This window comes from Gadus chalcogrammus, chromosome 15, assembly GCF_026213295.1.
Source record: "Gadus chalcogrammus isolate NIFS_2021 chromosome 15, NIFS_Gcha_1.0, whole genome shotgun sequence".
In the NCBI taxonomy this organism is placed as follows: Eukaryota; Metazoa; Chordata; class Actinopteri; order Gadiformes; family Gadidae; genus Gadus; species Gadus chalcogrammus.
In genome coordinates, this window is record NC_079426.1 from 10,431,214 (window position 1) to 10,458,894 (window position 27,681).

General features: G+C 44.9%; 1 protein-coding gene and 1 long non-coding RNA gene across 2 annotated transcripts in view; both read left to right on the forward strand.

Annotated features, from left to right (window-relative positions):
• Nucleotides 1-27,681, forward strand: part of kcnma1a (potassium large conductance calcium-activated channel, subfamily M, alpha member 1a) — a 163,331-nt gene that overhangs the window by 86,858 nt on the left and 48,792 nt on the right. Inside the window, exons 9-11 of the mRNA XM_056610202.1 lie at nt 350-520; nt 3,079-3,170; nt 9,721-9,831. Coding sequence (XP_056466177.1) covers nt 350-520; nt 3,079-3,170; nt 9,721-9,831 — 374 coding nt within the window. The remainder of the gene's footprint in view (nt 1-349; nt 521-3,078; nt 3,171-9,720; nt 9,832-27,681) is intronic.
• Nucleotides 13,060-17,498, forward strand: LOC130405180 (uncharacterized). Its single transcript, XR_008904306.1, has 4 exons — nt 13,060-13,128; nt 14,069-14,080; nt 17,207-17,293; nt 17,417-17,498. It is a non-coding gene; the product is annotated as an uncharacterized LOC130405180 (long non-coding RNA).

The following is a 27,681-nucleotide window of genomic DNA, read 5'->3' on the forward strand; positions in this document are numbered from 1 at the left end:
ATATCTTTGTTAATTAACTCATTCATTAAATTATTAAATTAATGTAGTGATTATGAGTTTATAATGGATATGTGCTTGCAGATAACCCGGTTTTATTTCTATAAGCACCCTAGGCCACCACTAGATGTCAGTCTTGGTTCAATAAACGAAATAGAAGAAAGATCACCAATGTCCTTTTTTAATCATGTTTGACTGAATGCATGAGCTGTTTCAGCTGTGTCCAATACAGACAAACAAACCTCACAACTCTGTTTAGAAAACACAGCCGACCAAATCCCCCTGTCTGTCCGTCGGCCCGTCTGTTCACCCTAACCCCTGAACCCACCTGTCCGTTCCCATGTCCCTCTAGGTGGAAAACTCAGGGGATCCATGGGAAGACTTCAAGAACTCCCAGTCTCTCTCGTACTGGGAGTGTGTGTACCTGCTGATGGTCACCATGTCCACAGTGGGCTACGGAGATGTCTATGCAAAGACCACGTTGGGACGGCTGTTCATGGTGTTTTTCATCCTCGGCGGTCTGGTAAAACAACTGCGACAGGCTTTTCTTGACCTTCATAGCCCCCCACCCCAACTCACCCCGCCCCTACCCTACCATGGTCCTTTCCCCAAAACCCTGCCTGCCTCTTGCCAACATTCCTGGTATAGCTGTCGTACTGAAACTAAATGTTTTGCTCTAAAGATATGTGTCATGTGTTGACTGTTTGGCTCTTAAAGCCATTGTGTTGTTATTCTAGGCCATTTTGTTGCATTGTACTTTTTAAAAATGTTCTGTGAATCCTGAACCAGTATTGTCACTGTCATGTCATTGTCAACGTTGATCCATCCCCTACTGTTGGGCCTCCCGTGTTTCGTCCACCTGTAGTTACTATGTGCTTCCCCCCCCACCCCCCTCCTAACCCCCCCAAGTCTGTCCACTCCCAGTATCTGTTGAAGGAGTAGCGAGTTCAAGAAGACATTGATATCCTGTGCTAGCTGTTGAGGTTTCAGGACGCTCGTGTCTCTCCCGCACGCCCCCCCCCCCCCCCCCCCAAACAATCCCAACTCTCTCACCCTCTCCCCCCCAATACTCCTACCCCCCCTAACACTGTCTGCCCCCCACCACTCCCACTCTCCCCCCTAATGCTCTCAGCATCCTCCAACACTCCCCCTCCCCCCAATACTCCCACCCCCAGCACTCCAACCCCCCAATACTCCCATCCCTAATACCCCCCCCCCCCCCCCCCCTGATACTACCACCCCACATACCCGCCCCCCCCCCAAATATTCCCACTTTCAACCTTCCTACCCATCCCACCAAAGATAATCCCACAAACCCTACCCCCCCCCCCCCACCCTACAGCCCCACCCCCTCTACACCCCCCCCCCCCCCTATACCCCCACCCCTCCTACCAAGCCAACAAACACAGGGGCAGGGGGATCCGACCTGGGCCACCTTGACTGATACCACAGCACCACTAGCCAGTAAGCTAGCCAGCCAGTCAGCCAGCTAGCTATCCATTCGGTCAGCCAGCTAGCCAGCCAGCCAGTCAGCTAACCAGCAAGCTAGCCAGCCAGTCAGCCAGTCGCCAGCCTGATTGTCCACCTTCTAGTGATAGTTTCCTCTTCCCTGACTCTGCTGCCTCGCACCAACACATACGTACGCACACTCACTCACTCACTCACCCATACAAGCGCACACACACACACACACACACACACACACACACACACACACACACATGCACATATTCATACAAACACATCACAGTTACCCTACACATCTGGACCACATGTACATACACGCACGCACACACACACACACACACACACACAAACACACACACGCACACGCACACGCACACGCACACGCACACACACATTCACGTAAGGAGCAGACAACCCCCAGACCCACACAAACACACACTCCGATTATGAGCAGACAACCCACACACATCCCCTCAGAACCCAGCCTATATCCCTCATCCCGACCACCGCCATTAGCGAGGGCCAGGGTTATTATTTATATAAAAGAGTAGAAGAACAGTCGGTGTGTTTAATAGAGGGAGCAGCCAGCACCTCATTCCCCTGACGACCTGCAGCTGTGTGTGTGTGTGTGTGCGCATTACGTGCGCCCATATGCGCCGGTGGCCATGGCGACGGCCCTGCTCCAGCTCTCCAAGGGCTGAGAAAGATCTGGAAATCTTTAGGGCCAAGCAGCGGCCTTTTACGGCCGCTTCCCATCCGAGTCAGTAACTGTTCCAGGGTGCATAGTCTTTCAACAAACCCCCACCCCCCCACCAACACCACCAGCACCAGCACCACCACCACCACCCCGACCTGGCCTTCAAACGTCACAACGTAGCTGGAAGTGCTTAAGTGTGCGTCTCCAAGGGCGTTAGGGGCATGTTTTCACTATGAAAGATGCTAGATGATAGCTTAGCTCAGGAGAGGAGGAAGCAAAGGGAGCATGCCATGGCTAGCTACCAGGCAGCTGTAAGGCTGTACGTGTTCCTCGAGGCTTCCTTGATGTGAGGGATTATCCTAGGTGAGGGAGAGTGAAACAGAGAGAGAGAGAGAGGTCTCTTTAGGATAGAGCAAAAAGGCGGTGGACTCCTGCAAAATGCATCCAGCTCATTTCCCTGAACAACAAATGAGTCTTAATGTGTTCTGCGGCTGTGGATCATCAGGTGAGCCTGTTCAAGTCCCCCTCGCCGCGGTGTCTGTGTTTGTTGGAAAGAACATGGCACATAGGTTGTTTTTTTTCACCCCCCGTAGTTCTTGATAATGGCTGTAGGAAGGTTCCGGGTGAACTCGTAGGGGCAGCCTGACTCAGGGTCGGCTGTAGCCCGCCTTCACACCAATCAAAGCACTTTTTTTGTTCTCCCCCTCAAAATGTTAAGTTAACCATTTTTTGGAGCAGTCGAGCCCAGTCGATGACAAAAACAATGACTGACTATGACTAAATAAGAATTTTCCAAAGAACTTTTGTCTCCAAACCTCGGAGCAAACAATTCCTCCCCCCGAAAAAACCACACACTGCGACGTAATCGTCTTGTTATTTTTTTTAGTCTCTTCTTCTGTCTCCTATCTTCTCCTTAGGCCATGTTTGCCAGCTACGTCCCTGAAATCATAGAGTTAATAGGAAACCGCAAGAAATATGGCGGTTCCTATAGTGCTGTTAATGGAAGAAAGTAAGTATTCCAGAAGGTTCTCTGCTGTTCTTGCTGTGCGCGGTAGAACCCTCTCTGCATGCATCGTTTTTTCTTTTTTTCTTTTTGTTTTCTGTTCCATGCATGCAGGCCATGTTTGCTCGCTACGTGCCAGAAATTGCCGCTCTCATCCTTAATCGGAAGAAATACGGAGGGAGTTATAACTCGACCCGAGGCAGAAAGTAAGTTCAGATCCAGACAAGGTGTGGTAGTGTGACTCCAGGTCACGCCCCCCCCCCCCCCCCCCTCCCCCCTCCCCCCACCCACCCCCACACTGCAAGCACCGACGTCTAAATTGACGCTTGTTGTCAAAATGTCAGAGTCCCACTGCGGGACTGGGGAACTTGGCCATCGGTACGAACATGTCCACGCACCTTTCTCTCTCACCTTTCTCACCCTTCTCTCTCACCTTTCTCTCTCCCTGTCTCTCTATCTTTTCTATTATTCTCACTTTCTTCTTCCTCCCTCTTTGACTTTTCTCCTTTCCCCGTCTTTCTGTATGCCATTGCATTTTCTCTCTCTCTCTCTGTCACTCTCCCCCTCTCTCTCTCTCTCTCTCTCTCACTCTCTCTCTCTCTCTCTCTCTGTCTCTGTCTCTGTCTCTGTCTCTGTCTCTGTCTCTGTCTCTGTCTCTGTCTCTCTATCACTCTGTCTCTCTATCGCTATGCTTTAAAAAATCATTTTTGTGCTTCTCCCTTTTGTCTTTCAATCTTTCTTTAGTTCTTTCTTTAGTCCTATCTTTCGTTCTTTCCCTCTCCTTCTGGGCACATCCTGTGTTGATATTTGCTCTTGTTTGAAACCAGAGATTTCATGACTGCTCAATGATCCACTCGGTAACGTTCACCTGTGCTGCTTCTTAACCACATCATCAGTATGTGTCGCATCGCTCCATGTGCTCAAATTGATTCCAGCCCAAACCATGAATATATTGGATGCGGTATGATCAGAATCCCAAATCAAAACGAGTCATGAAACCCCTACTCTGTGCCATTGATTTAGACTCACAAGACAAGAACTACCTCAACAAAAATCTCCAACTGCATTGTTATTGGTGGTCTTTCCTTGAAGTATATGTCCGTAAATCAATGGCATACTGTCTGCAGGATATGATTTATTTTCTTGTTTCTGTTTTATTGCTCGAGTTAGTATTGCACGTACATGACTTCTTTCTTTCTCCTATCCATCTAGCATCATATGTTCTCCCCTGACATGTAGACTTGCCTTTTTTCTTCACGGATCATGCATAGGGCTATGACTCCTGAAAAAAAAAAAAAAAAATACGATACCCCTTCGCCTCTGTACTGTCACTGTTAACCCATTGCATCATCCCCGTGTGACATGGCCTCGACCGCTTGCATCATCAGTGCTCGACATGAATCTGGCCCTGATCTTCAGTCAGCTCCCACACCCTGAATGCTGGATGCCTCGCTCCCATTGGAGGCTGTCAAACGCTCTATGCTTGCTTTGCCTGCTTGCTTCTTGATGCCCGACTGGTCTTTTTTGTGGTGCTAGATGGTGTCCCGAGAGAGGCTTTTTTAGCAGCTTTATATATATGTATATATATATATATATATATGAATATATATGTGCGTGTTAGTGTGTGTTTGTGTGTGTGTGTGTGTGTGTGTGTGTGTGTGTGTGTGTGTGTGTGTGTGTGTGTGTGTGTGTGTGTGTGAAGCCTCTCGCACAAAAAAGCGTTTTCTTATGCAACGAATGCCTTGTAAGTGTTTCGTTGGTGGGGTTGTCACTTTTCTTTTTTACTGTTTGAAAAGTTTTGTCCGTACAAAATGTTGTACAACAAGCGGGCCTTTTCCACGTTGCGGCTCAAACCTTTAGGCTCCCGGCACACACAGACATGTTCTGCCACGTCACGTCCAGCGTAGCACAGAGTAGGACTTTTTCTGGGTATATTTCCCCCTTTTCTTCCTTATTATCCTTCTCTCTCTCTCGGTTTCTCTGTATCTGTAACTCTCTCTCCTCTTTTCTCTCTCTCTCTCTCTCTCTCTCTCTCTCTCTCTCTCTCTCTCTCTCTCTCTCTGTTTCCATCTTTGTCTCTCTGTGTCTCTTCTCTTTCTCTCTCTCTCTCTCTCTCTCTCTCTCTCTCTCCTCTCTCTCCTCTCTCTCTCTCTCTCTCTCTCTCTCTCTCTCTCTTCCTCTCTCTCTCTCTCTCTCTCCCTCCCCCCTCCCCCCAGCTGTCTCTGTCTCCACACGGCAGATGAGCCTGTTTTTGATGGGGTCTGACTGTCACCCGGACGAGACAGATGACATGTTATGTTTGGACGGAGACTCCGGCTCCGACACACAGACGGGTGTTGAGAGAGGGCCTTGTCAAAACCAAGGAGCACTTTTTCTCACACACTTCTCTTCTCTTACTATTTTCTTTCATCCGACCTCCCCCGGCCCCCCTTCCCTCCCCCCTTGCCCCCCTCTCGGCTTTACTGTACGGCCATATGGTAGCAATCAGCGTCTCCCTGCTGAACACAAAGGCTTTAGAGTGGCACAAGGCTCCAGTAATCAGTTAAATGTGTAAGTGCTTGGCGCGGAGACGTACAGACCCTGACGCGCGTGTCATGTGGGTTTATATTTGCCCCGGGGGGGGGGGGGGGGGGGGGGGGGGGGTTCGGCGCATCATCGCCGGTAAGTGCCAAACTTGTCAGCCCCTCTCCCCACACACACACACACACATAGAACACACACACACACACACACACACACACACATGTCAAGCAAACGAGATTAAGAGATTACAAATATTTGACTGATTACTGTTACTCACAAACAATGAGGTCACGAGACATCCTGAGCGGGTTTCCAAATTAAAAGGAGTGCGCAGCGCCGCGGCGTCGCCACGTGAAATGGGCCTTGAGGGTCAGCGGGAAGTGAAGTGGAGTTGTGTTGGATCCATATTGGATCCACATTGGATCCGAAACGTGCTTTCATGCTCGTGTTGTGTACAGCGCCCGGTGCAGCGTAGCGTACACCCTTCACAGCCCGTGACAGCGCTCCCCGACCGCATGGCCCTGATAGCGTAATGACAAGCGTTTTGCTCGGGTGGCGCCCTCCCTACTTAGGGCTCTGTGGTTTCCATTACGGCTCCGCGGTTTCCATTAGGTCCCCACTGAGACAAAAGGGGGCTGGCACGGCAAACTGGATTCAACGCTGGTTGAACCCTGACAAATACCCCTGGATTTGCCCCCCCCCCCCCCCCCCCCCCCCCGTACTCTACTGAAAGTGCTAGCCGTTTGAGGCGTGGAGAGTGCGTATGGTTGTTAAGCTATCGAGACGACGAACAGAGGTCGTCAGGATGATCTTTCGGCAAGAAAACACAATTCTGTAAGAGTTGTGATTATTGCCGCTGATCTGCAAAAGAGTTGATAATGCGCTGCTTGCTTATAGTTCAGGATAATGACACAAAATGACATAAATGACAAGTTCAGGGGACGTGTTTGTGTTTCAAAGGGACTGTTCTGTAACAGGGTCGCCAGTTACAGGTCATTTTCCACCGAGACAGCACCCCTTTCATATCTATCAACAGTTATAGGCCCCAAGTGCACACAAACACTTAAACTTAATCAGGATACACCATTTTTTACAAGATGGAGTAAGCAGGAACACGAGGACTACAGCAGTGCTTTGTGGGTGACTGTGTGTGGCTGGTGTTTGAGCCGTCGTTCTGATGTGTTCTCTGATTACATCATGGGTGTTTGCTGTTTCCGTACTGCATGCTTTTTTTTGTGCGTTGGTGCATGTCTTGCTGTGATGATCCGTTGTGATGTTTGATGCATATGATTGAAATGTCTGTTTGTATTTGTTGTTTACTTTATCCTGTAGTAGTCTGATCTTATCTTCCCCCCGTAGATTTGTTTTTAGATGTGTGTTTGATTTAAAGGTTATGCTTTACCATAAAGAAAATGTTTTTTTTTAAACAACTTGGAAAGCTATTGCTGGGGAATGGATTTAACTGTATCTCCAGTGTGAGTCGTATCCAACCATTGATCCTGCCAATGTTTTCCATCATGGCCCCATCCTATTGAGGACTCTACTTTTCCGCACGCAGCGATATAATCATACACTCAGCCGCAACCACAATTAAATGTCATTGACGCAGAATCCCTGAACTGTATTTTCCGCCTGAAGATTTACAGATACAAAATGAAAGCCTTACAGTCTCTTAATTCATAATAAATATGAATCATAGCATCATAAATGAGGTGGAAACGAAAGTCTTCCACAGATGAGTCGTCCACTTGGGTGTCCCAGTCATGTCCGAGTTAAGCGCTATGTGTGTGTGTGTGTGTGTTAGTGTGTGTGTGTGTGTGTGGTGTGTGTGTGTGTGTGTAGTGTGTGTGTGTGTGTGGGTGTGTGTGGTGTGTGTGTGTGTGTGGTGTGTGTGTGTGTGTGTGTGTGTGTGTGTGTGTGTGTCTGGTATCGGGGTCAACTTTTGCGGGGGGCTTTGCGTGGCCGACTCCGAGGTCCGCCCACCAAAGGCTGACCCCAGGGACCTCACACACGCTATATGCCACACATGCAGACGAAAAATAAGAAAATCTGCATTAACTTTATTCTTCGAGGGGGTGCGGCGAGTAGGAAAACATGAACAATAGCGTTCAATCCATTGGAAAACGAGAGGAGCCTCTCTGCCCAGGGGCTCTCCTGGCTCCTCAACAGACATGTCAGCTCATCAGCCGCTACCACTTCCACCACCACGTCCACCACCACCACGTACTCTCTGTCTCCTCGCTGCTTCCAGGGCCAAGACGTCCCGCTTGAAGCTCCTCATTAGCGTCTCTTGATACACCGAGGTGGCCTCCATCTGTTGCAGACTTTCCCCCTTTAAGTCTTGCGTCGTGAAGTCCTGGCGAGACATCCTTGGGACCACACTCTCTGTGACGCAGCGACCCCAGTCTCTGTGGCGGATGATGGGGTGATGGAAGAGGTTCTTACGGGTGGTGCTTTGCTTGGTCTGTCATGTCGTCCGTCGATAAATCCAATCCAAAGCGTTTTACTGCGGACCATATGGTTTCGGGATACAGTCATGTCCCTTGTAAAATTTGACGAGTTTCTCTGTGTTTATAAGAGCTTGGGCTTTTTTGGCGACTGCGAGAGATCTATCAGAGTAAGAATTGCCCAATGGCTACGGAGTTAATGAGTGATCCACCGTCATGACCTCATGGGCTTGGAGGAGAGACTCAGCCAGAGTTTCCCAAGTCCCTGGTAAAACGAAGGGACTCAAAGTGGTTAGAAAGGAGCGCATTGGCACGGCGGTGGAGAGAATGATCGTTATCATTATTTAAGGATTGCCTGAAAACTCTCTTCCAAGGGGAGAATAATGCAGCCATCTGCATGTCCACACGGATCTCCAGTCAGTGCTGGGGCTAAACAGTGCTGGGCATGTTGAGTTCATCTGGCCGTTATTACTCTGTAGGGGACGTTAAGCTTTCGACAGAACAAATGGTGCGTGAAAAATGCTCTAAATCCATTGGATCAGTATGATTTAAATGCTATATCCTACATTCTATGCTACTTTTTCCAAGTGGTCCCATTTATTATGTTTTCCCCAGATCATGTCGTCTGATGCAAATAGAGATCCGACACAAATCTCCCCGATGTGTTTGGGACAAAGAGATATTTAGAGAAACCCTTTCTGTTGGAAAGACTCGAGGCTGGAGCAGACCATCCGTCCCAAATGGCTTTCTTCAGCTGAGGAAACTATTGAGCTATCAAGTGATGGATGCTATCTGCAGGACCTTGGACCTGTTCCTAGAGCAGCTAGAGGACAAACTGGGATAGAAAGTACACAAAACGTCCCCGTCCCCCCCGCCAAACCTCGGTCCAATCGAACCTCTTATTATTATCTCCTCGGTGTAATCATCCCCTCGTGCTTCATTTGCATCTCTCTCTCTCTCTCTCTCTCTCTCTCTCTCTCCTCTCTCTCTCTCTCTCTCTCTCTCTCTCTCTCTCTCTCTCTCTCTCTCTCTCTCTCTCGGGCCAGGGACCTGTCATTGGCTCAGAAGTCTTTTTTTCAAATCCATGTCAACCGCAAGCCTCCAAAGTCACATTGGAAGCTTTCAGTAAGGTCCCGTTTGAAGGCAGGGGGAATATTGATGTCCATGCTTTTGTCAACATTCATTCAGCGCTCCAAAAAGAGTGGGCCGTGTCTTGGCCGGGGGGACAATTTTTATATTGAGAACGGATAGGAATCCGACCACTGCGGGTTGTATGATTATATCTTAGGTTTTCTAAAGTGGTTCTGAGCTGAGTGTTTGATTGCGTTTGTCGTGCGGAATAACCACATTCATAACATCGAAGGGGGAATTATTTTTACAGGCAAGGGAAAAAAAGATATATCCGAATGACTTATTTGCTTTGTAAAGACATTTCCTTGACATGTCAATAGGTTTCTCTCAGGCTATTTCTGTGAGTTGGATTTTAGGGTGCCCTGAGTGATTTTCTTCAAGCCACACGCCAGACTCTGGTGTGATTGATGTTGACAGCCGTAGATGAATTATCCTCCTCTTCCTCCCTCTCGCAGGCATATTGTGGTCTGTGGTCATATTACTCTCGAAAGTGTCTCCAACTTCCTCAAAGACTTCCTACACAAGGACAGGGATGATGTCAATGTAGAAATTGTTTTTCTCCATAAGTAAGTGCACAAATCTCTCTCCCCCATCAGAACCCCCCCCCCCCCCCCAAGCCGTCCAAACGTATTTACGACCTCTAACGCAACAATTCAAAAATACAAGATTCAGAGTGCATGTACTGTGGTGTAACTGGATATGAACATACATAGCCGTGCCCCTGTTCACCGTCTGACCGCTTCTTGTCTCTCTTGTGTGACAGTATTTCCCCTAATCTTGAGCTGGAAGCCTTGTTCAAACGCCACTTTACCCAAGTGGAGTTCGTACCAGGGATCTGTTCTCAACCCTCATGATCTAGCAAGAGTGAAGGTACCTTCAGAGACATCTGAGACACACATCCCAGGGTCTGCATGTATAGGAGGGTTTCATGTGATGTCACGCACATTCCCAGCCACCATCTGGTACCTTTTTAACCGTTAGAATTAGAATAATAACAACTGATCGCTTTGCTTTTCTGCAATGTTGGTCAAGACTACCAAGATGCGGTGCTTGAACTTATTTGATGGATTCCATTTTGAATCCCTCCTGTACTGTTTGGGCTGTATGTGAGATAGCTGACCTATAAATACATATCATGCTTTTAATAATAAGAATAGTAACAGTGTTGTGGAGGCCGATTTAGTCAAGTGATTAATGGTGCTCCGGCACCCGGCCGAACGTACTGGGTTCGATCTCCAAAGTCTGCAGTGTACCTATAGGCAACCCCGGCAGGGTTAATGCCTTGCTTGTCCTGTTGAACCAGGACCACAATAGTAGTAGTAAATCAGAACGGTAACGGCCAAGACAACCGAACAACCATGACAGCTGTGATGTTTACTTAATCGTCGTTGTTATGATATATGTCAGATCGATAGTTTGCTATACTCGCATTAAATGCATAATGTTCCAACTCAAAATGATGTGTTTTGATTTAGAACTAAGCCAATAACAAATGTCCATGATGTATGTCAAGATGCTGAAATCAATGAACTGTCAGAGTTGTAAATGTGTGTTTCGCATTCTGTGTCTGTCTCCGTTTATTCTTGCTCTCTGGGGCTAGATCGAGTCTGCAGATGCCTGCTTAATTCTAGCAATAATAATACATGTGCAGATCCAGATGCAGAGGATGCATCGAACATAATGACGGTATGAACATCCACTGAATTCAACAAAACAGACTAGGAATCTGCCAACAAAAATCACTTTTTGCTAACCTCCTCAATGTTCTCTCAATCTACAGGGTCATTTCGATCAAGAACTATCATCCCAGAGAATCAGAATAATCACACAAATGTTGCAATACCATAACAAGGTACATTTGATCATTGAATTTCTATGTTCATATATAAACGCTTTGGCAACATCCTTGCTAAGATTGATACGGTTATTTTGCACTTATTTACTTGTATGCAAAGCAGTTTTGTTTTTCATTTGTAACATGGCTTTAAAAGTGTAGTGTGTAGGATTTAGGGACAGCAGTGAGTTTGCAGATTGAGCTTGTGTTCTGTCAGTGTCCTGAACCTGGCAGCCCGTCTGAACTTCCTAGTCTGCGGAGGAAGACGGCCCTATAGACGCTTCTCTCCAATATTGTGATTTTGGGCTGCAGATTCGCTCTGTCAATGTAACACATTATACCTTCTGGATATTGTGTCTCATTAGCATTAGCATAACACTTTCAAACTTTCAGTATCGCCTTCATTAAATCTGTAACCATAGTAACTTCTTTATATACATTATCCATACCATGAATCGATTATTTATAGAGAGCACCACCAAAGCTTACTGTGAGTCCAAAGCTCACTTATACGTTATGTTTAGTATAATGTCAAAGTTTGCTTATTCAAATTGAAACTTTTTTATTTTATATTCTGTTGCAGCATTGTTCTAAGGAATGTGTTTCCTGTTAGTTTGCATAACAACAGTTAACATCCGATATCAGAGCAGATATTTAGGCATCATGTTCGAAAATGATCCGGGCCTGTTTCTGTTGGTCGTTTTATTAACTTTCCACCATGATGCTGTTGCTGGTTTCTCTCTCCTCTGTCCGTCTCCTGTCTCCGTGCGCAGGCCCATCTGTTGAACATCCCCAGTTGGAACTGGAGAGAGGGTGATGATGCCATATGTCTGGCTGAGCTGAAGGCAGGCTTCATAGCCCAGAGTTGTCTGGCCCAAGGCCTGTCTACCATGCTAGCCAACCTCTTCTCTATGAGGTCCTTCATCGAGGTATACCACAAATTCCCGCTCCCACTGTACACCGTATGTTCGATATACAGATACGATCAGGGGCGAAGTTCTTGTTACAGGAGTCGATTTATTTACATATGGTAGTCATGTATATATATATTCCTTTTTTTGTTCTCAGAGCAACTTTTTTCATGCTTCATACAGGCACTTGGTAAATCTGTTTTTGATCTAGTCTGGTTTCAGTCAGATGGAAAGGCTTTATCATGGACAAGTGGTACATATAATGCAAAACTTTGACAGCTCTGTTCCGCTGGAGCCGAACGAGTCTTTCCAAGCGTTTTTTTTTTCTATCTGTCCATCTGTCACTCTATAAAAAACAAATAAGAAAATGGCGCATCAAATCAGACATTTCTCAGACATTGAATCTGCTCAGTGTTCCCCTGATGCTTCCCTGGTGATAATAAAGAGGTGTATCTTGTATAGGAGAACAGGTTCTCATGTCCTCAAAGAGGATGAATCTCTTTATAAGGACCAGGGCCACTGGTGGCGGGGCCAAACATCTGCTGGCCGCATGACCCACACTCTCACCCTCCACCGCGAACCCCCCCCACCTCCCTCAAGTCTCCGGTGTTTGAAGTCCTCAGGTTGCATGTTCACTCTCACATATGATCCTTTCTGCTCCAGATTGAAGAAGACACATGGCAGAAGTATTACCTGGAAGGAGTCGCCAATGAGATGTACACCGAGTATCTGTCCAATGCCTTCGTGGGCTTTTGTCATTCCCTACAGTCTGTGAGTAAGTACCCCTCCGTTTGTGTTGAGGTGAAAGGTCCGCTGTCATTCGGCTGTGAGGCCCAGCATGTCTACGTCGAAGTACCCGATTGATCGTAAGGTTTTGGGTTCAAACTCCGAGTATGCACAGTCTGTAGTCTAGGCATCCTTGAGCAAAATGCAAGTAGTTGTGCCTGCAAGGTGTTGATAGGGATCTGGAAAAAGTGAGTGACGATTTTGTCCAAATTTGAGTTATACACTTCACTAACCCGATGACTTCCTCTCTGTGTTCTCTGCAGACTTTGTTATGTGAAGCTGAAGCTGTTGCTAATTGCCATCGAATACAAGTCGGAGCAGAGAGAGAGCAGGTTTGTTTGCTGGACCATGATTATGAATGTCTTACTATGGTATATTATTTCATTCATTTTGCTCCTTTCCTTCACTTTTGGGCCAAAACCCTTATCAGTGTTTTCCCTTGTAGCGCACAGTCTTTGGTTTACCCGTATGTTTAAAGTTATTGTCTCGATTTGGTTTGAGTTTGGTTTTTACTAAGGCACTAATTCAGTGTTAATATGCCATCCTCAACCAAAAGTGACTTAACCCAAAACAATTGGGCCAAGGATACAAAGACAACTTTATGTGTATATGTTGTGGTCAGGTGACAACAACATTGTAACTCTAACATCATCCATAATCCGTGACAAACACTAACAATAACATGATTTTCATGATAAATAACCTGTTCAACAAGGATTATTTAAAGTCACACGTGTCCATTCTATGCCTGTTGCTTGTATATTTCACTCATTATGTATTGACACATCCATTCAGGCGTAGTTGATATAGGCTTATGGCACTCGGTATGTTCTATTTGTTTTTGTTTCCTTAAATATCCCACCACAGTACATTTTCACACTTGGCCAAACCAGCTCTTTTGAATCCAGTGTAATACACTGAAAATAGAATATAAGAAATATAAACACACACATACATGTTATTAACTTGCACATTAGCATTAGTCTTTTATCTTCTTCGCTGTATCTTTTTCTTTTCCGTAACATATAGTGCCACTATTCTCAGTGCCATTAACTTTGTCTAATTGACGAAGGTAGCCAGAACTCTATGGCGATCATTAAATTTCAAGGTGTATGGAACTGCACAACACAACTCAATATCACTTTAGCTCAGCAGAAGCTACACACACCACATTACACAAGGAGAGAATATCAATGACCGTGCATGATATTCTCTTGTTCTGTGTCAATGACTTGTGTTTCATTTGAGATTCTTGTGTCTTGTCATTTGCAGAAGCCGAAAGCGGTATGCCCTCTACCCTCTATGTCACTACCAAACCTCTGAACCCCTTCTTCATCACTTTAAGGCTTCTGGCTTTGGGAATCCCCCAGTCCTGGTCCCCTCCCCCCACTCCCCCCCCCCCCCCCCCCCACCCCTCCTTCCATTCTATCTCAATGAACAGGAGTCTGATTGTGTTTGCTAACTTCTTCATGGTGTCCCGTGTTGCGAAAAGCTAAGCACTAACTTCTTTGCAGGCAGAGAGAGAATAGTGAACGTTGCTTTGTAGAAGTGCAGTTTGTTCGTCTCCCTGTTGTCGATGTACAGAGGTCCACTCCCACACCCCCGCCATATTATCTCCCTCCCACTGCAAACTGAATTTTTACTTTTGTTCTCTATCCGTCTTTTTTTTTATTTCGGTAATCCCTATGTCTCACGTGGCTTTAAGTTCTCCTCTCCTTGTTTCCCTCATTATTTCCTCGTCTTTATGGTTCTTTTCTGTTGTCACTAAAAACTAAACAAATAATGTAATCTGGGTGACTACAGATCAGATAGTTGGACGTAACGTCTGCCATGCATAACATCGGCATGCCTTTTTGATTGGGTGATACAAACTAATTTTACCACCATGCCTCCCGTTTGTCCTCAGAAAAGGCATGAGGACAAACTTATGATAGTTCAATATTTATCCAAAATGAAACCCAACAACCGTGGCCACATTTATCTTTGCAAAAATGCCTCCATCTATATTCATGTACATCTTTACGTGTAGCACATTTCGTCCCTGCATCTAATCACCTTTCTACGTCATTCGTGTGTGTGTGTGTGTGTGTGTGTGTGTGTGTGTGTGTGTGCGTGGGTGTGTGTGTGTGTGTGTGCGTGTGCGTGTGGTTGTGCGTATGTGTGTCTGCAAGTGCACTTTCAAGTGCAAGAATGCATTATCTATCTCCCCCACCACCGCCCATCACACGTCTCTGGAGTAGATGTCCCCCTTTGAGGTCACTTCCTGTCAGTTTGGTGTTTGAGAAACAGTCCAACTGCACAGAAGTTACTGCAACCGTCTGCATCCACGTACCTGTTCCTCTCTCCCTCTCGCCGCTTCCACTTCCTGTCTGTCTGTCTGTCTGACCAGCGCGTCTCTGTCCGGTCACTGTACCGGGTCACTGTACCGGGTCACTGTACCGGGTCACTGTACCGGGTCACCGCATGCTGTGAGCACGCCACAGCAGCCGCTCCACGCTTGCCTTTTTGTTGCTCAAATTATGAGTTTTTTACTTTCAGACGTGGTGGGTTTTATTTTTGGCCAGTTGAACGGAACGCTGTTTAAACAACAACTGCGTTTATTGCAGAGACAGGGGAAATCTCAGATTTGGGCAGCAATGTTTTGTCTCCTCATGATGTTTCTTGTACAATTGGTTTAGTTTTCTTTGAAAGGCATGCAGAGTGAAATGCACAAGTCTTGTTTTTAGATTTTGGGAGCCATTGAATTAATTTCCAGCGGTTAAAGATAATGCATGAATGCACAATTACCTCTTTGAGATATTACATTGCAGAAAATTAATTCAATTGCTCCCGGAATGTTGTACTTACTTAACAAAAGCTTTTTGGGAGCCCAGAGGAAAGGAAGAGAGGCTTTTAGTTTTCCTTAAACATTACCTTAACCTAAAAAGAAAGGGGATGTTAACATAACACCAACATTAGAGGTCGAAATAAAAACAAGCACAACCGAAAATACTAACGTAAATCAAGTTATCTGTACTAGTAAAATACAGTATTTACAACAAAATTATAATTTGCCACAAAACGGAAAGCCAGCTAATTGTGGGGCAAAACCACCTCTACCACAGCTTCTCTGCAAAACATCCACACTACATTTAGTCTCATCATCTTTTATCCAAAGCAGCTTACAAGTATATTATTCCCCAGCAGTAGATTTAAGTTGTATGGGACGCATTACGAAGGTTGTAGAATCAGATACTTTAACGAAAAAACTTGCCATGCTCTTCTCTTTCTAATGGGCTTCTGGACTTTGGTAGTGTAACCTGATAGCATATGTGTGGATTTCAGTGTGTCCTAGTCTCCCTAGTTCACACTAACTTCATTGATGATGTTTGTTTGTGTGTCTCATGAATCTTGTCATTAGTCTAATTAATGGGGAATGATACAACCAGTTGCAACAGTTTTGATTTGTTGAACGTAAGCAACCAATCCCGCTTTTAATGTGAAAGAAATGTAACGCGGAGCAGTCATCACTTCCACCATTGTTTTGTTGATGTTTACATTCGATTTCATTGGATAAAGAGGTTGGGGGTCGCCTCACATATTGTTCAGACGTTCAGTGGCTTTTGAAAGCTTATGTTTTTTGACACGCCATCAGATATATATATATAATCTGATACAAACTGTAGTACAGTTCGCCCAAGTATGCAGTGTATGCTCAGCTAGGTCGAGGGCTGTTCATTCCCTTGCATTCTCCACCATCAGTAGAACTGTCACAGTGACAACTCTCATATCCTCCGACCACTGATAAAGTCCTGTCTGTGACCCCCCCAACTGCAACACCCCATAACATGGTTAGTCTAAGTGACCGTACAAATCAATATATATCGACGAATCGATCGTTAAAACACCACTTCATCCGACCGCCGCCATACTCTTGAATTATTTCTCCCTGCTTTGTTTGCCCCCAATCCCTCTTCTTCCTCCTCCTCCTCTTCCTCCATGTTTTGCCCTTCTTCGATCATCCTCCTCCTCTTCTTCCTCATCCACTCTTCATGCTTCACTGCTGTTATGCCAAGACAACCACAACCATGAGAATTCAAATTGCCGTGCTGTTCTTTTTATTTCGTTGGATTGATGAGCGTCAGTGACCAAAAGTCAGAGTCGGTTAGCTTTTCTCTGAGTAGCCGCAGACAGCACCACATTTTCAATACTATCGATTTTACAATTTCTTAAAATTAAAAAAAAAAAAATCTCAAATTAAGCCATCCATTCCAAAACCATCAGAACTTTCCTCCAATCAGAACTCCCTATAAGTGTGTGTGTGTACCATTCCTCTTGATTAGCACTGTGCGAGTGTAAATTGGAGGCTGGCCAGGGCAATAATGAGCAAATTTGTGTTTGTTGTTTTTGTTTATTTTTATGATTTCCCAGCATCCTCATCAACCCAGGAAACCACGTCAAACTACAGGAAGGAACTCTGGGGTTCTTTATTGCTAGCGATGCCAAAGAAGTAAAGAGGTAACTGAAAAAAATAAATGTCTATGTTACTTTGGATAAATGCATCCGCCAAATGACGCAATGTCAATGAATAATAGTAGACCTACGAGGTAGACTTAGAGATAATGATTGTTGTTTATCCAGGGCATTTTTCTACTGCAAAGCTTGCCATGACGACATCACTGACGCTAAACGAATCAAAAAATGTGGCTGCAAACGACGTGAGTATTCCTTTATTAATGATAAATACAGAGCGTATTAATCACTACATTAGTACCCCTCCCCATCACCGCTCACTTGTATCTCATTCATGTTAGGTTGCATGATTAGAATACAATTTTATACTGCTAACCGTGGTAGGAAACTGATTTGTTTAGTTTGGGTGTGAACATCAAATTAACACATTTATATATATATATATATATATATCAGTGGATTGTGTATGTATTCCCAACCCCTTGAGATATATTTTGAGGTTTGGTAATGTTTTTATTTCAATTGTAATAATTGTTTTGGATTGGCCCATTTCAAAAGTGAAATAACCCTATTAAATGTGTTTTCTAATACATTCATCTAAATATACTTCTGAGAAAGAGAACCAAAAAGTAACAACAAATAACAAATAAAAGCCATAAACATAGCATGTCAGAATAATTTATAAGTCAAAAAAAGACAATGGAAAAGTAGTTTAAAGTTTGATGGCTTGACGGATATAACATTAACATCTAAAAGCCATCAGACACAGAACTGCTCTCTCTCTTACAGATGTCACCCCACCACAGTTAGTCACTTAATTGATTTGAGCTTTTTAGACCTCATGAATAGTTCATTAACCTAAAACGGTTAACTGAAAATGTGTTCCCTCTGTTAAATAGTAAATGATGGCCACTATGCAAGCCATGTTAGTACAATGGTCTTCAATATTTAGCCTTGGTCTGCATGCATTTTGTGAATATTACCTGACCTACATAGAGGAGTCATTTGTCAGATCCTGTTAGTCCATTATGAATATTCCTGTGTATTCTGAGAAATGTCATCAGCCAAAATAACAATGTAAAAAAGCGATTATTGAAACCTACCAATTCTTTGTCAAACTAATTAAATAATAATGTCATGTAGATACAACTTCAATAATGATAGTGTATTCATTAGATGATGGAATCACTTGATTAGTTGCCATTTTAATTCTGTCATTTCTCATGTTAGTATTTTTACGTGTTCATTTTGGATACAATTCTTGCCAGGTAGATGATTGATCCTTGCCTGCAATTTTTCTGTCTCCTGTTCTTTTCCTGTGTTTTCTTTCTTTCCTTTCCTTTTTTCTGTTCTTTTATTTTCCATCCCTTCCTGTTCTTTCATTTCTTTGTTTCATTTCTCTGTGTACGATCATTGACACTGTTGATGTATTTCCTCCCCTGCTGCCGTTGGAAAAACACTTGTACTGGTAGTGATTTTTGTGAGTAAAAGAAAGCAGGTGTCCAATTACCCAGAGTGCAGTGCAAGTGTTTCTCTCTCTTTCTCTCTCTCTGTCTCTCTCTGTGTCGGTCTGTCCGTCTCTATGTCTCTCGCTCTCTAGCCTACAGTACTCTACTGTATCTGTGTTGCATGCACCAGTGTAGCTTCTGCATCCCTTTACCCCTGCGTTTCATCCCTACACTGTTCTCAGACCAGACCAACCAAACCCCAAAACAAAACAAAAAACGAAAGCAGCACAAATCCGACCCGCCGTTTCAGCGACTCCGACAGTTGACTTGATTCGAAACGACAAACACAAAGTGATTTCATCCAGTGAGGAGTGCATGAACCCAAGTGTTCCTCCTCTCCATTTGAGGGCGAGCTCATGTAATAGCAGCAGCGTATGAAACCCAATCCCCTTCGCCGTGTTGTGTTATTACCTGTTGTTAAGTCCTAAGCCTTGCAGAGGAGCGACTGTTAAGAGAGCGGGGAGAAGGCTGGAAAGTCAAGCCTTTTTTATTTTGGTCTTTTGAGTCAAGTTCCAGGGAGACAGCTGAGCTAAGCCTTAAAACTGTGGAGTAGATAAACAAGGAGCGGTGAGATTTAAATCCTAAATCTGTTGGATGTGATCTGTCGCCGTGCGTATACAGAGAGTGGAAAGTGATTTTTTTTTTATATTGCCAAGGAACTAGCACGCCAAAATGTAATCAAAGCAATCTGGTTCATCTTGCCTTCTGATTTCGGGCCCAGTTTACAAAACTCTGGTTCCTCTCTCTGCTCCTGTTAGGTTTCCAGAGAGCATCAGTGGCTTGCGTGATTAAAATACTGTGGCTCCATCTCCCCTGACTTTCAATTCTGACAGTCTATAGAGCTCCATATTTTCCACTAAAGTTTTACAAGCTATATTCTCAGTAGTGTCGTATACAGTCATGAATGGCCACTAGATGGCGGTACCGTGCCAGAGTCAGTCTGTCGACGACATGGAGGTTCTCTTATGACTATTCAGCAAGAATGTAAATGTACACCTGTGTGTTTGTTTGTATGTGGGATTTTTTGTGCTGTAATGTTACATTTGAAAAAACACTATTACTTCTACTTATATTGTTACTTATTTAGCAATTGTTGATGTTTGTTATATAGCCCCTGCATTTCCGCTGTGCTAAAGTTTGTCTTTCAGGAAACAAGGTACAAAGTTGATTCTACATTTTCCAACACGTATAAGATAGGAAATGTACACTGGTGGTGTGCAGTAATCATTTCACCTTGCACTCTTGCTGAATAGGATAACCGTTGAATTCCGAAGGGTTTACAGTAGTTGTCGTGCTCATTTTTGGGACATTCAACATGGTGCCCCTATGGTCGGATTTAGTATGTTGTAGGATGGTGGATTAGGGTAGCGCACCATAAAAGAAGACCTACACATACTGTCAATCAGGGCTTCTCTCATGTTGAATCCTTCTCTTTAAGGACGTCCTATCATGGACCTTCCCCCAGAAATGTACACATCGTTTTGTTGTTTGTGAGGCCACACAAGTTTACCATCATTGTATTTGCGTGTACTTGTATATGTATATGCGTGTGTATTTGTGTGTGTGTGTGTGTGTGTGTGTTTGTGTGTGTGTGTCTCTCTGTGTCTGTTCTTTGTCCCCACCTCAAACGTGCGTGGATACGTGTTGTAAACATGAGTGTGTCAGCACCCCCATCCCCTGTGTGTCGTGACTACATCTCAGCATGTACCAGTAGCACCAATCACTCACTCAACATCTCATCCGTCTGCACCTCCTTTTTCCTTGCAAAGGGAGAACAAAAAACAAAAAACCTGCACCTTCCATTGCATGCTCCGTGAGATTCTAACATGGCTGTTGTTTTTTTTCTGCACGTCGTACAATAACAACCCTGTTTTCCTCCCGGGGCCTTGTTGGTTTATGACTCCCACTCTATGACCCCCACGCCATTCTCTCCTTATAAAACTTTCTTTAAACATACACACCCCAGCAGTTGACCGCTCGCAACGCTGCCCTCCAGCGATGTGTGGCTGTGTCTCTGTGTAAGTATGTGGGTGGAGCGCCGGATAGACTGGGGGCATGTGTTTGATTCCCAGCCGAGAGGCGCCGGGTTCGAACCTTCATTTCCCCGAGACGTGTTGTAGACATTCAAAAAGACAATGCCAACACAATTTAAATTGTATTCTTAAAGTATTGAATAGTCCTAAAAGTAGTCAAATAGCACATTGTGCGCTTGCACCGTGCCAGAGAGAGAAGGTGTGCGTGTCGGATGGGAACAGGGGCTCTGTGGTCGTACCTAGAGTCCCAGCACTCTGGAGAGACTGTCCTCTGTGACTTTCACCCCCACTCCCCCTGGGGCCAGGGCTAACAAACACACAAACAAATGCATACACACACACACGCGCACACACACACACACACACACACATACACACACAAAAACACGCATACACTGTATATATTTCAGTCCCTCTAAACAAAGTCCTGAGGACTAAAAGTGTGTCAACACACACACACACACACACACACACACCCACACACACACAACACACACACACACACCACACACCCACACACACCACACACACACACACACACACACCCACACACACACACACACAACGACACACCCCCTTGCCAAGGGGGGAGGGTGTGTGTGGAAGCCGCAGGTTCGATCCCAGCATGATTCGGCCACAGCGAGTAGTGTAGTGGGATGCTATTGGAGAGGTCTGCTAACACAGCTGCATGATGGGACACAGGTACGTTATCCGCATCGTTAAACCACCGGATACATAAAGGATGTACAAGATGTATTGAATATTCTGTTTGCTGCTGAAGACATTGCCCCCCCCCCACTGCCCCTCTCCCATGCCTTCTGAATGCTATCCATCTCTCCCCTTCCTTTCCCGCCCTTGTCCCTCTCCAACCTTTTACCCCCGTCTCCCCCTCTGCCATGGTTTGACCTCTTGACATCCTGTTGCATTGAGCTGCAGTCGCACACGGATCTCTTTCTGTCAATAGAATCCAGCGTTAACAACACAAAGAATTCCACACATATCAGTGGATAATACGATCATAAGTAAATATGTACATGTTCTGCCACTTAATAATGATACACATATGAGCAAGGAATGATTGCTGAAAGCATCCACTAAAATTAAATGTACAGTAACCATCTATACGGATTGAGGCAGTTCCCTATGTGCTATGAACACCACGCTGGTTTCTTGACAAGAGAACCACGTCTGTGGCCACAGACGGGCAGACAGACAGACAGACAGACAGACAGGCAGGTGGACGATGGTGGTGACGCGGGCTTTACTCCTCCTTTTTTAATGCTGAAATGACCTGTCTCTACCCCCCCCCCCCCCGATTCCAGGATGTCCCTTATTTTCTCCTCTATGCCATTAACCTGCTGCTTCTCCTCCTTCTCCTCTCACCCCCACCCCCACTACCACCACCACCACCTCTTCCTCCTCCTCCTCCTCCTCCTCCTCCACCACCTCCGCCTGATCCGACCACGTAGCCAAGATGTCCATCTGCAAGCGAATGAAACTGGCATGTTGTTTTGATTGCGGCCGCTCAGCGACCGAGTGCTCGTGCATGTCAGGCAGTGTACATAGTAACGCGGACAGCCTGCAGCGGGCCTACCCCCTTTCCTCTGTCTCTGTTCATGATTGCGCAACCACCTTACGTGCCTGTAAGTTTACACCGCCCACCCCCACCCCCCCCCCCACCCCCCTTTGCCCCCCAAGAAACATGCTGTGTGTGTCATGACGTTACGAGTCGATGGTGTGTGCGTGTGTGAACGTGTGTGTGCGTGTGTCCATGTTCCATGCGATGGTTGTGGTGTGTGTGTGTGTGTGTGTGTATGTGTGTGTGTGTGTGTGTCCATGTTCCATGTGATGTGTGTGTGTCTGTGTGTTTGTTTGTGTGTGCGTGCGTCCTTGTGTAGTGTACGTATGTGTTGCTATAAATGCAGTGTGCATAGTTCATATTTTCATATTTTCGTGGCTTACTATATGTATGTATTTATCTATTTCTCGGTCTATCTCTATATTTCTCTCTGTCCATCTGTGGCTGTTTTCAACAGCCATACGTTTGAGCATTTGAACAATCATATATATGAGATATATCTTATATATGTATATATAGATCTAAAGTAAACACTTATCAAGTGTTTATTTAGATAAAAAATGTTTGCCTCTCACTTGGTACATCGCTTTTTGTGTATTATGTTTGCGGTCAGCGTTTGATGAAAATTTCCTTCAGTTTATTTCTGCTCTCATTTTTCATTCTTCCTCGAGTGACTTTTGTCGTGGTTGTATGAGTTCTTTGCTGTGGTGTGGCTCTACTTTAGCTGTTAGCTACTGCATGCCGTGTCAGTCCAGCAGTTTGGTGACTAGTGCTATAATGCTTATGTCTCTAATGGTGTTGTGATGGTGTCTTAAAAAAAGCTAATAATTTTTTTATAGAATGTTCCGCAGGGATAAAATTGGAAAACAATTATATTATATAGGTGCTTAAATTTTGGGGAACCTCCATTTATTTAATTTTTTTCCTTTTTCACATTTAAATATTGTTTTGGGCTTTTAATTTACATTATTTACATGACTGAACTCGTAAGCCAATTATTTGTATTCTTTATTCTGGAGATCACCACATTACAATTCAAAAATTGGATTATGAATATTTTAATTGTCTAGCGCTCTTTCAAGCCTCATAAATATTCAAGCTCTTACAATGACAAAAAATCTATTCATAAGCTAACAATTACCGTGAGAGATAGCACATTATTTAGGTAGATCACACCAAATAACGTACAATCAAACTTTTTTGTCTCTGTTTTTAAACCGTTCTATTACGTTCGGCAGAAAAGGCCAAGCGAATCAACCCTTATTGGTTTATCAGATACAATTGTAAATCAGCAAAGCAGTTTTTTTTCCAACAGTCACAAACACGTTAACCACAACTTTAGTGCTTGCCCAGAAAGGTGGTGCTGGTTAAAGGAGAGAGAGGGATAGAGAGAGAAAGACAGAGTGAGATGGATCAGCAGAGACGAAGAAAGCATGAGAGGGGGAGAGAGAGAGGGAGAGGGGGGGGGAGTATGGTGCGATAGAAAAGGGAAGAAGAGGAGAGCTGTGGGAAGCAGGAAGAGTGGAATCCTCCCACTGTAGTTAAAACCAGAGCAGAAGATCGACGAGATGTGAAACCTTAAGTAAAGAGTAGGGGAAAAAAAGACATTGGCACGATGAAATGAAAAAGGTCAGGTAAAAAGTAAATCCTCCTCCTTCTCACCCACTTTTCCTCTTCGTTGGACGAGAGTGGACGTGGAAATACTAAATTGTCTGTCAATTAGACATGGCAGCAGCAGGCACCGGCTATCACAGCGGCTGAAATCAGACGTGCAGATCTGATTTCCTCTCCCACATTCTCCCACCGTCCGACGGCTCAGCCCGGATTAGTGTCAAACGTGGCTCGATCGCTTTGGCTAGGCTGCTCTCTCTCTTCCTCCTCTCTCTCTACCTCTCTCTACCACTCTCTCCCTCTCCCTCGTTCTCTCCTAGTAGTTTGGGATCGGTGCTGATATCCCTCGGTACCAATTACCGCCCATTACATGCTTGCTGATCCCCTCCTTACCCCACACCCCACCCCCTCAACCCCCTGTAGGATATCCGGAAGAAAAGGCCCCTCTGTCCACCTCTCTCTCTCTCTCTCTCTCTCTCTCTCTCCTCTCTCTCTTCTCTCTCTCTCTCTCTCTCTCTCTTCCTCGCTCTCTCTGTCACTCTCTCTGTCTCTCCGTCTCTCTCTGTCGCTGTCTCTCCCTTCTCTCTCTCTCTCTCTCTCTCTCTCTGTCTCTCTCTCTCTGTTTATCTGTTTCTCTCTCTGTCTATCTCTCTCTCTCTCCGTCTCTCTCGCCCTCTGTCTGTCTCTGTCTCTATCTCTCTGTAAGCCTGCTCTGTCTTACAGTTTGTCTCCTTTACAGCCTAGCTTACTTACTAGCACAGTGGCCTTATAGGAAGGTTGCTGCTCCTCTTTGTCTTCGGTGAACAGCTGCACCTATTTAATTTTTTTCACCAGCACACAGAGTAATACGTCTGGTTTCCAGGAGGATTTTCTAATCTAACTGTAAATCTGGAGCAGATTCTTTACTCTGAAGCGGCACTTGGATAATTGATCTCTTGGAAACTTCTTGATTTTTTGTCCTTCGTTTGTTTCAGTGCCTCTACCACTTAGCTCCATGTACCGGCACACTTAGTATAACTCGGACCACACACACACAGGACAGGGAACAATGCAGGGCTACTGTCTCGCTGGCTGAACCCTAGTACACAATTGGTCTTTATGGTTTTCAGTGGTATGGATTTCAGATTATTTTTAATAAATAGCATATGTAGAGGATACAGAAGATACTATTGTTTTCAACCACTTTTTCTTGGTAATACTCATTTTACAATGACACAAGTCCAAAATATACAGCTACAAGTTCAGGCAGCAAAAAAGGAAAAAGTTACTACTGCCATCATGCTAGATGAGTTTAGGCGGAGACAGAACATTGGAAGAGATAATCTAGACTAACTTTAACCATGTTATTACAATTGACACTTTTTAAGTCTGAAACCAGAGATGGTGCTTATACAAAATAGAAGATAACATTCACTACATGAATACCCCATGGGAAATGAAGGAATAGGATAGTTAATATTGAAACTAGGCACGTTTAATATTGAGAATAAGCTTAGCATAGCTACACCATGTGACATCCTATCGTGGAGCTGGCCCAGCATGGTTAAGTGTGTGTAGGAGTCCCCCACAGAGCTGGGGGTTATGGAGCTTAGTGTAGCACAGAATGTTCCAACACACACGGGTCAGTCAGATCTGGACCCCCGTGGTCTCGCGGCGGTCACTTAGCCTCGAAGGCTGGAGGCTGAAGGCCTTTTCGCTGGGGACGTATGCTAGGACATACTGGCCACCGTGTGTGGGTTTGTCTGTGTGTGAGTGCGTGTGTGTGTGTGTCCGCATACGTTATTGTTTGTGCGTGTACACGTCTGTACCAGTGCCTACACATGTACTGTGTGTGTCGTGCATGTCTTCAGCTGGCTGACCTTATCCGTGCCGACATGGAAATTATGTTTGCGTTTTCATCTCGCCAGCCCGGCTGGTCCGTCAGCAAACCTGTCCTGACAGCTGCTGTCCACCAGCTCCCCCCCCCCCCCCCCCTTCTCTCCCCCCTGATCCCCTATAGCATAGTGCCGCTACATGCTAGCCAGTTAGCCTAGCCTAGCCCTACCTCCTCGGCGGAGCGCAGGCAGATCGCTAGAGACAGATGCCAGGACCGCTCTGTGGCTCTCTGTACGAGAGGAGGGGTGGGGGTCATAGGTCACCCAAGAGCTTTCACTGTGACCTTCACCATCGGGGTAGAGTGGCTATCTGCTGTGGTGCACCAGCTTACATCCCTTCATGTCTTAAGTACGGGACAGAACACCCATTATGTTGGCTCTGAAGTACCCAAACAGGGGTTTGTTATAGTGCCCAGATACTGGCAGAAGGCATCATCCTCGGTCAGAGCTCCCTGATTACACACAGCAGAGCGAGAGGGAGAGGCTTGTGGTTTGGAACATTGTGTTTCCTCTAATTCTGTGAATGAAAACCAGAGACTCACAAATCTAAAGAAGTTCTTTGTTATCGTGTCTGTTGTTGGCCATTTTTCCCGATTTTGCTTTTGCGATCTATTGTTTTAATGGCAGTCGTTCCTAATTCGTTGTTGTTGTTGTTGTTGTTGTTAAGTTGTTGTTGTTGTTGTGGTGGTGGTGGTTGGGTGTTGTCATTGTATTTATTATTGCTTTAGTAGTTGTCGTGACGATAGTCCAGAGCCACTGTCACTCTCATGGAGCTCAGAATGTTCAGGAATCCTCTGGGTGAAATCCAGCCATCGCAAATACATACACATAATAAGAATATAAAGATATAATAAAACCTAAAACTAAACACGTAACCAACTCAGTTTTTCTATTTTCTAAGACTAAGACTAACACACTCAAACTTAAATCATGGCTGGCCCCCCAGACTGCTTTCTACGCTCGGTAACACTTCATTTCATTCATCTTCTTGTATCGTTTTATTTAAACTGCACCACCACTTCATCCTTCATCATCTCAATGACCATGCCAACATTTAAAGTATGCCTTTGACTAATAACTGTTTCATCACTCGTCTATAAAAAAACAATGTGTTGTTATGTTTTTATTTCCTCATTATGTTGTTTCATTCACCCCGATTATGGTTGCGTTTCCTCTTTTTTTTTGTGTCTCTGTGTATATCCTCATCTTCTCTACCTCCATGTAACCTACCACTTGTCTTTGCACTCTCCTCAGCCAAATATAAGTTATATGGATATGTCACATCAAGTAAGTCTGTTCTTCTGTCCCTCCACCTTCCCCCCCCTCCCCCCTCTTCATCATGCCTTAGCTCCCCCACCCAGTGTTCAGGCATGTGGTGTCGCTATGTGGTGTTGAACTTTATTATTAATAACGAAATTGCTGCTATGGTTGTTTTTTCTTTGCTCTGTTTTAACTTTATAGCTCTATAAATATTTACAGACATGCTCTTCTGTCTGTCCCTGAAGCAAAGCTAATAGTAAAATATCAATGTCATGTAATTTAAGTGGGAATAAATGGAGTTGTAATTGTATATAACGTCTTTATCAAGGTAGTTAAGGTGTAAAAGGGTGACACAGTAATTGGGGTTGATTTAAGGGGTCACGTTTGTAATTCTACATTTCGTTTTAATTTTCTGTTCATTTTTTTCCCGCCATAATGTGTAGGTGTTTGAAATATTTTCTTTGTATTGTGCTGCTTCTAGCAGCAGATGGCGCTACAACACCAGGCAACAGTGGGGGTCAGAAAGAGGCTGGTGTTCGGTTCAAAAGCTGATGTTGCAATTTAGGTA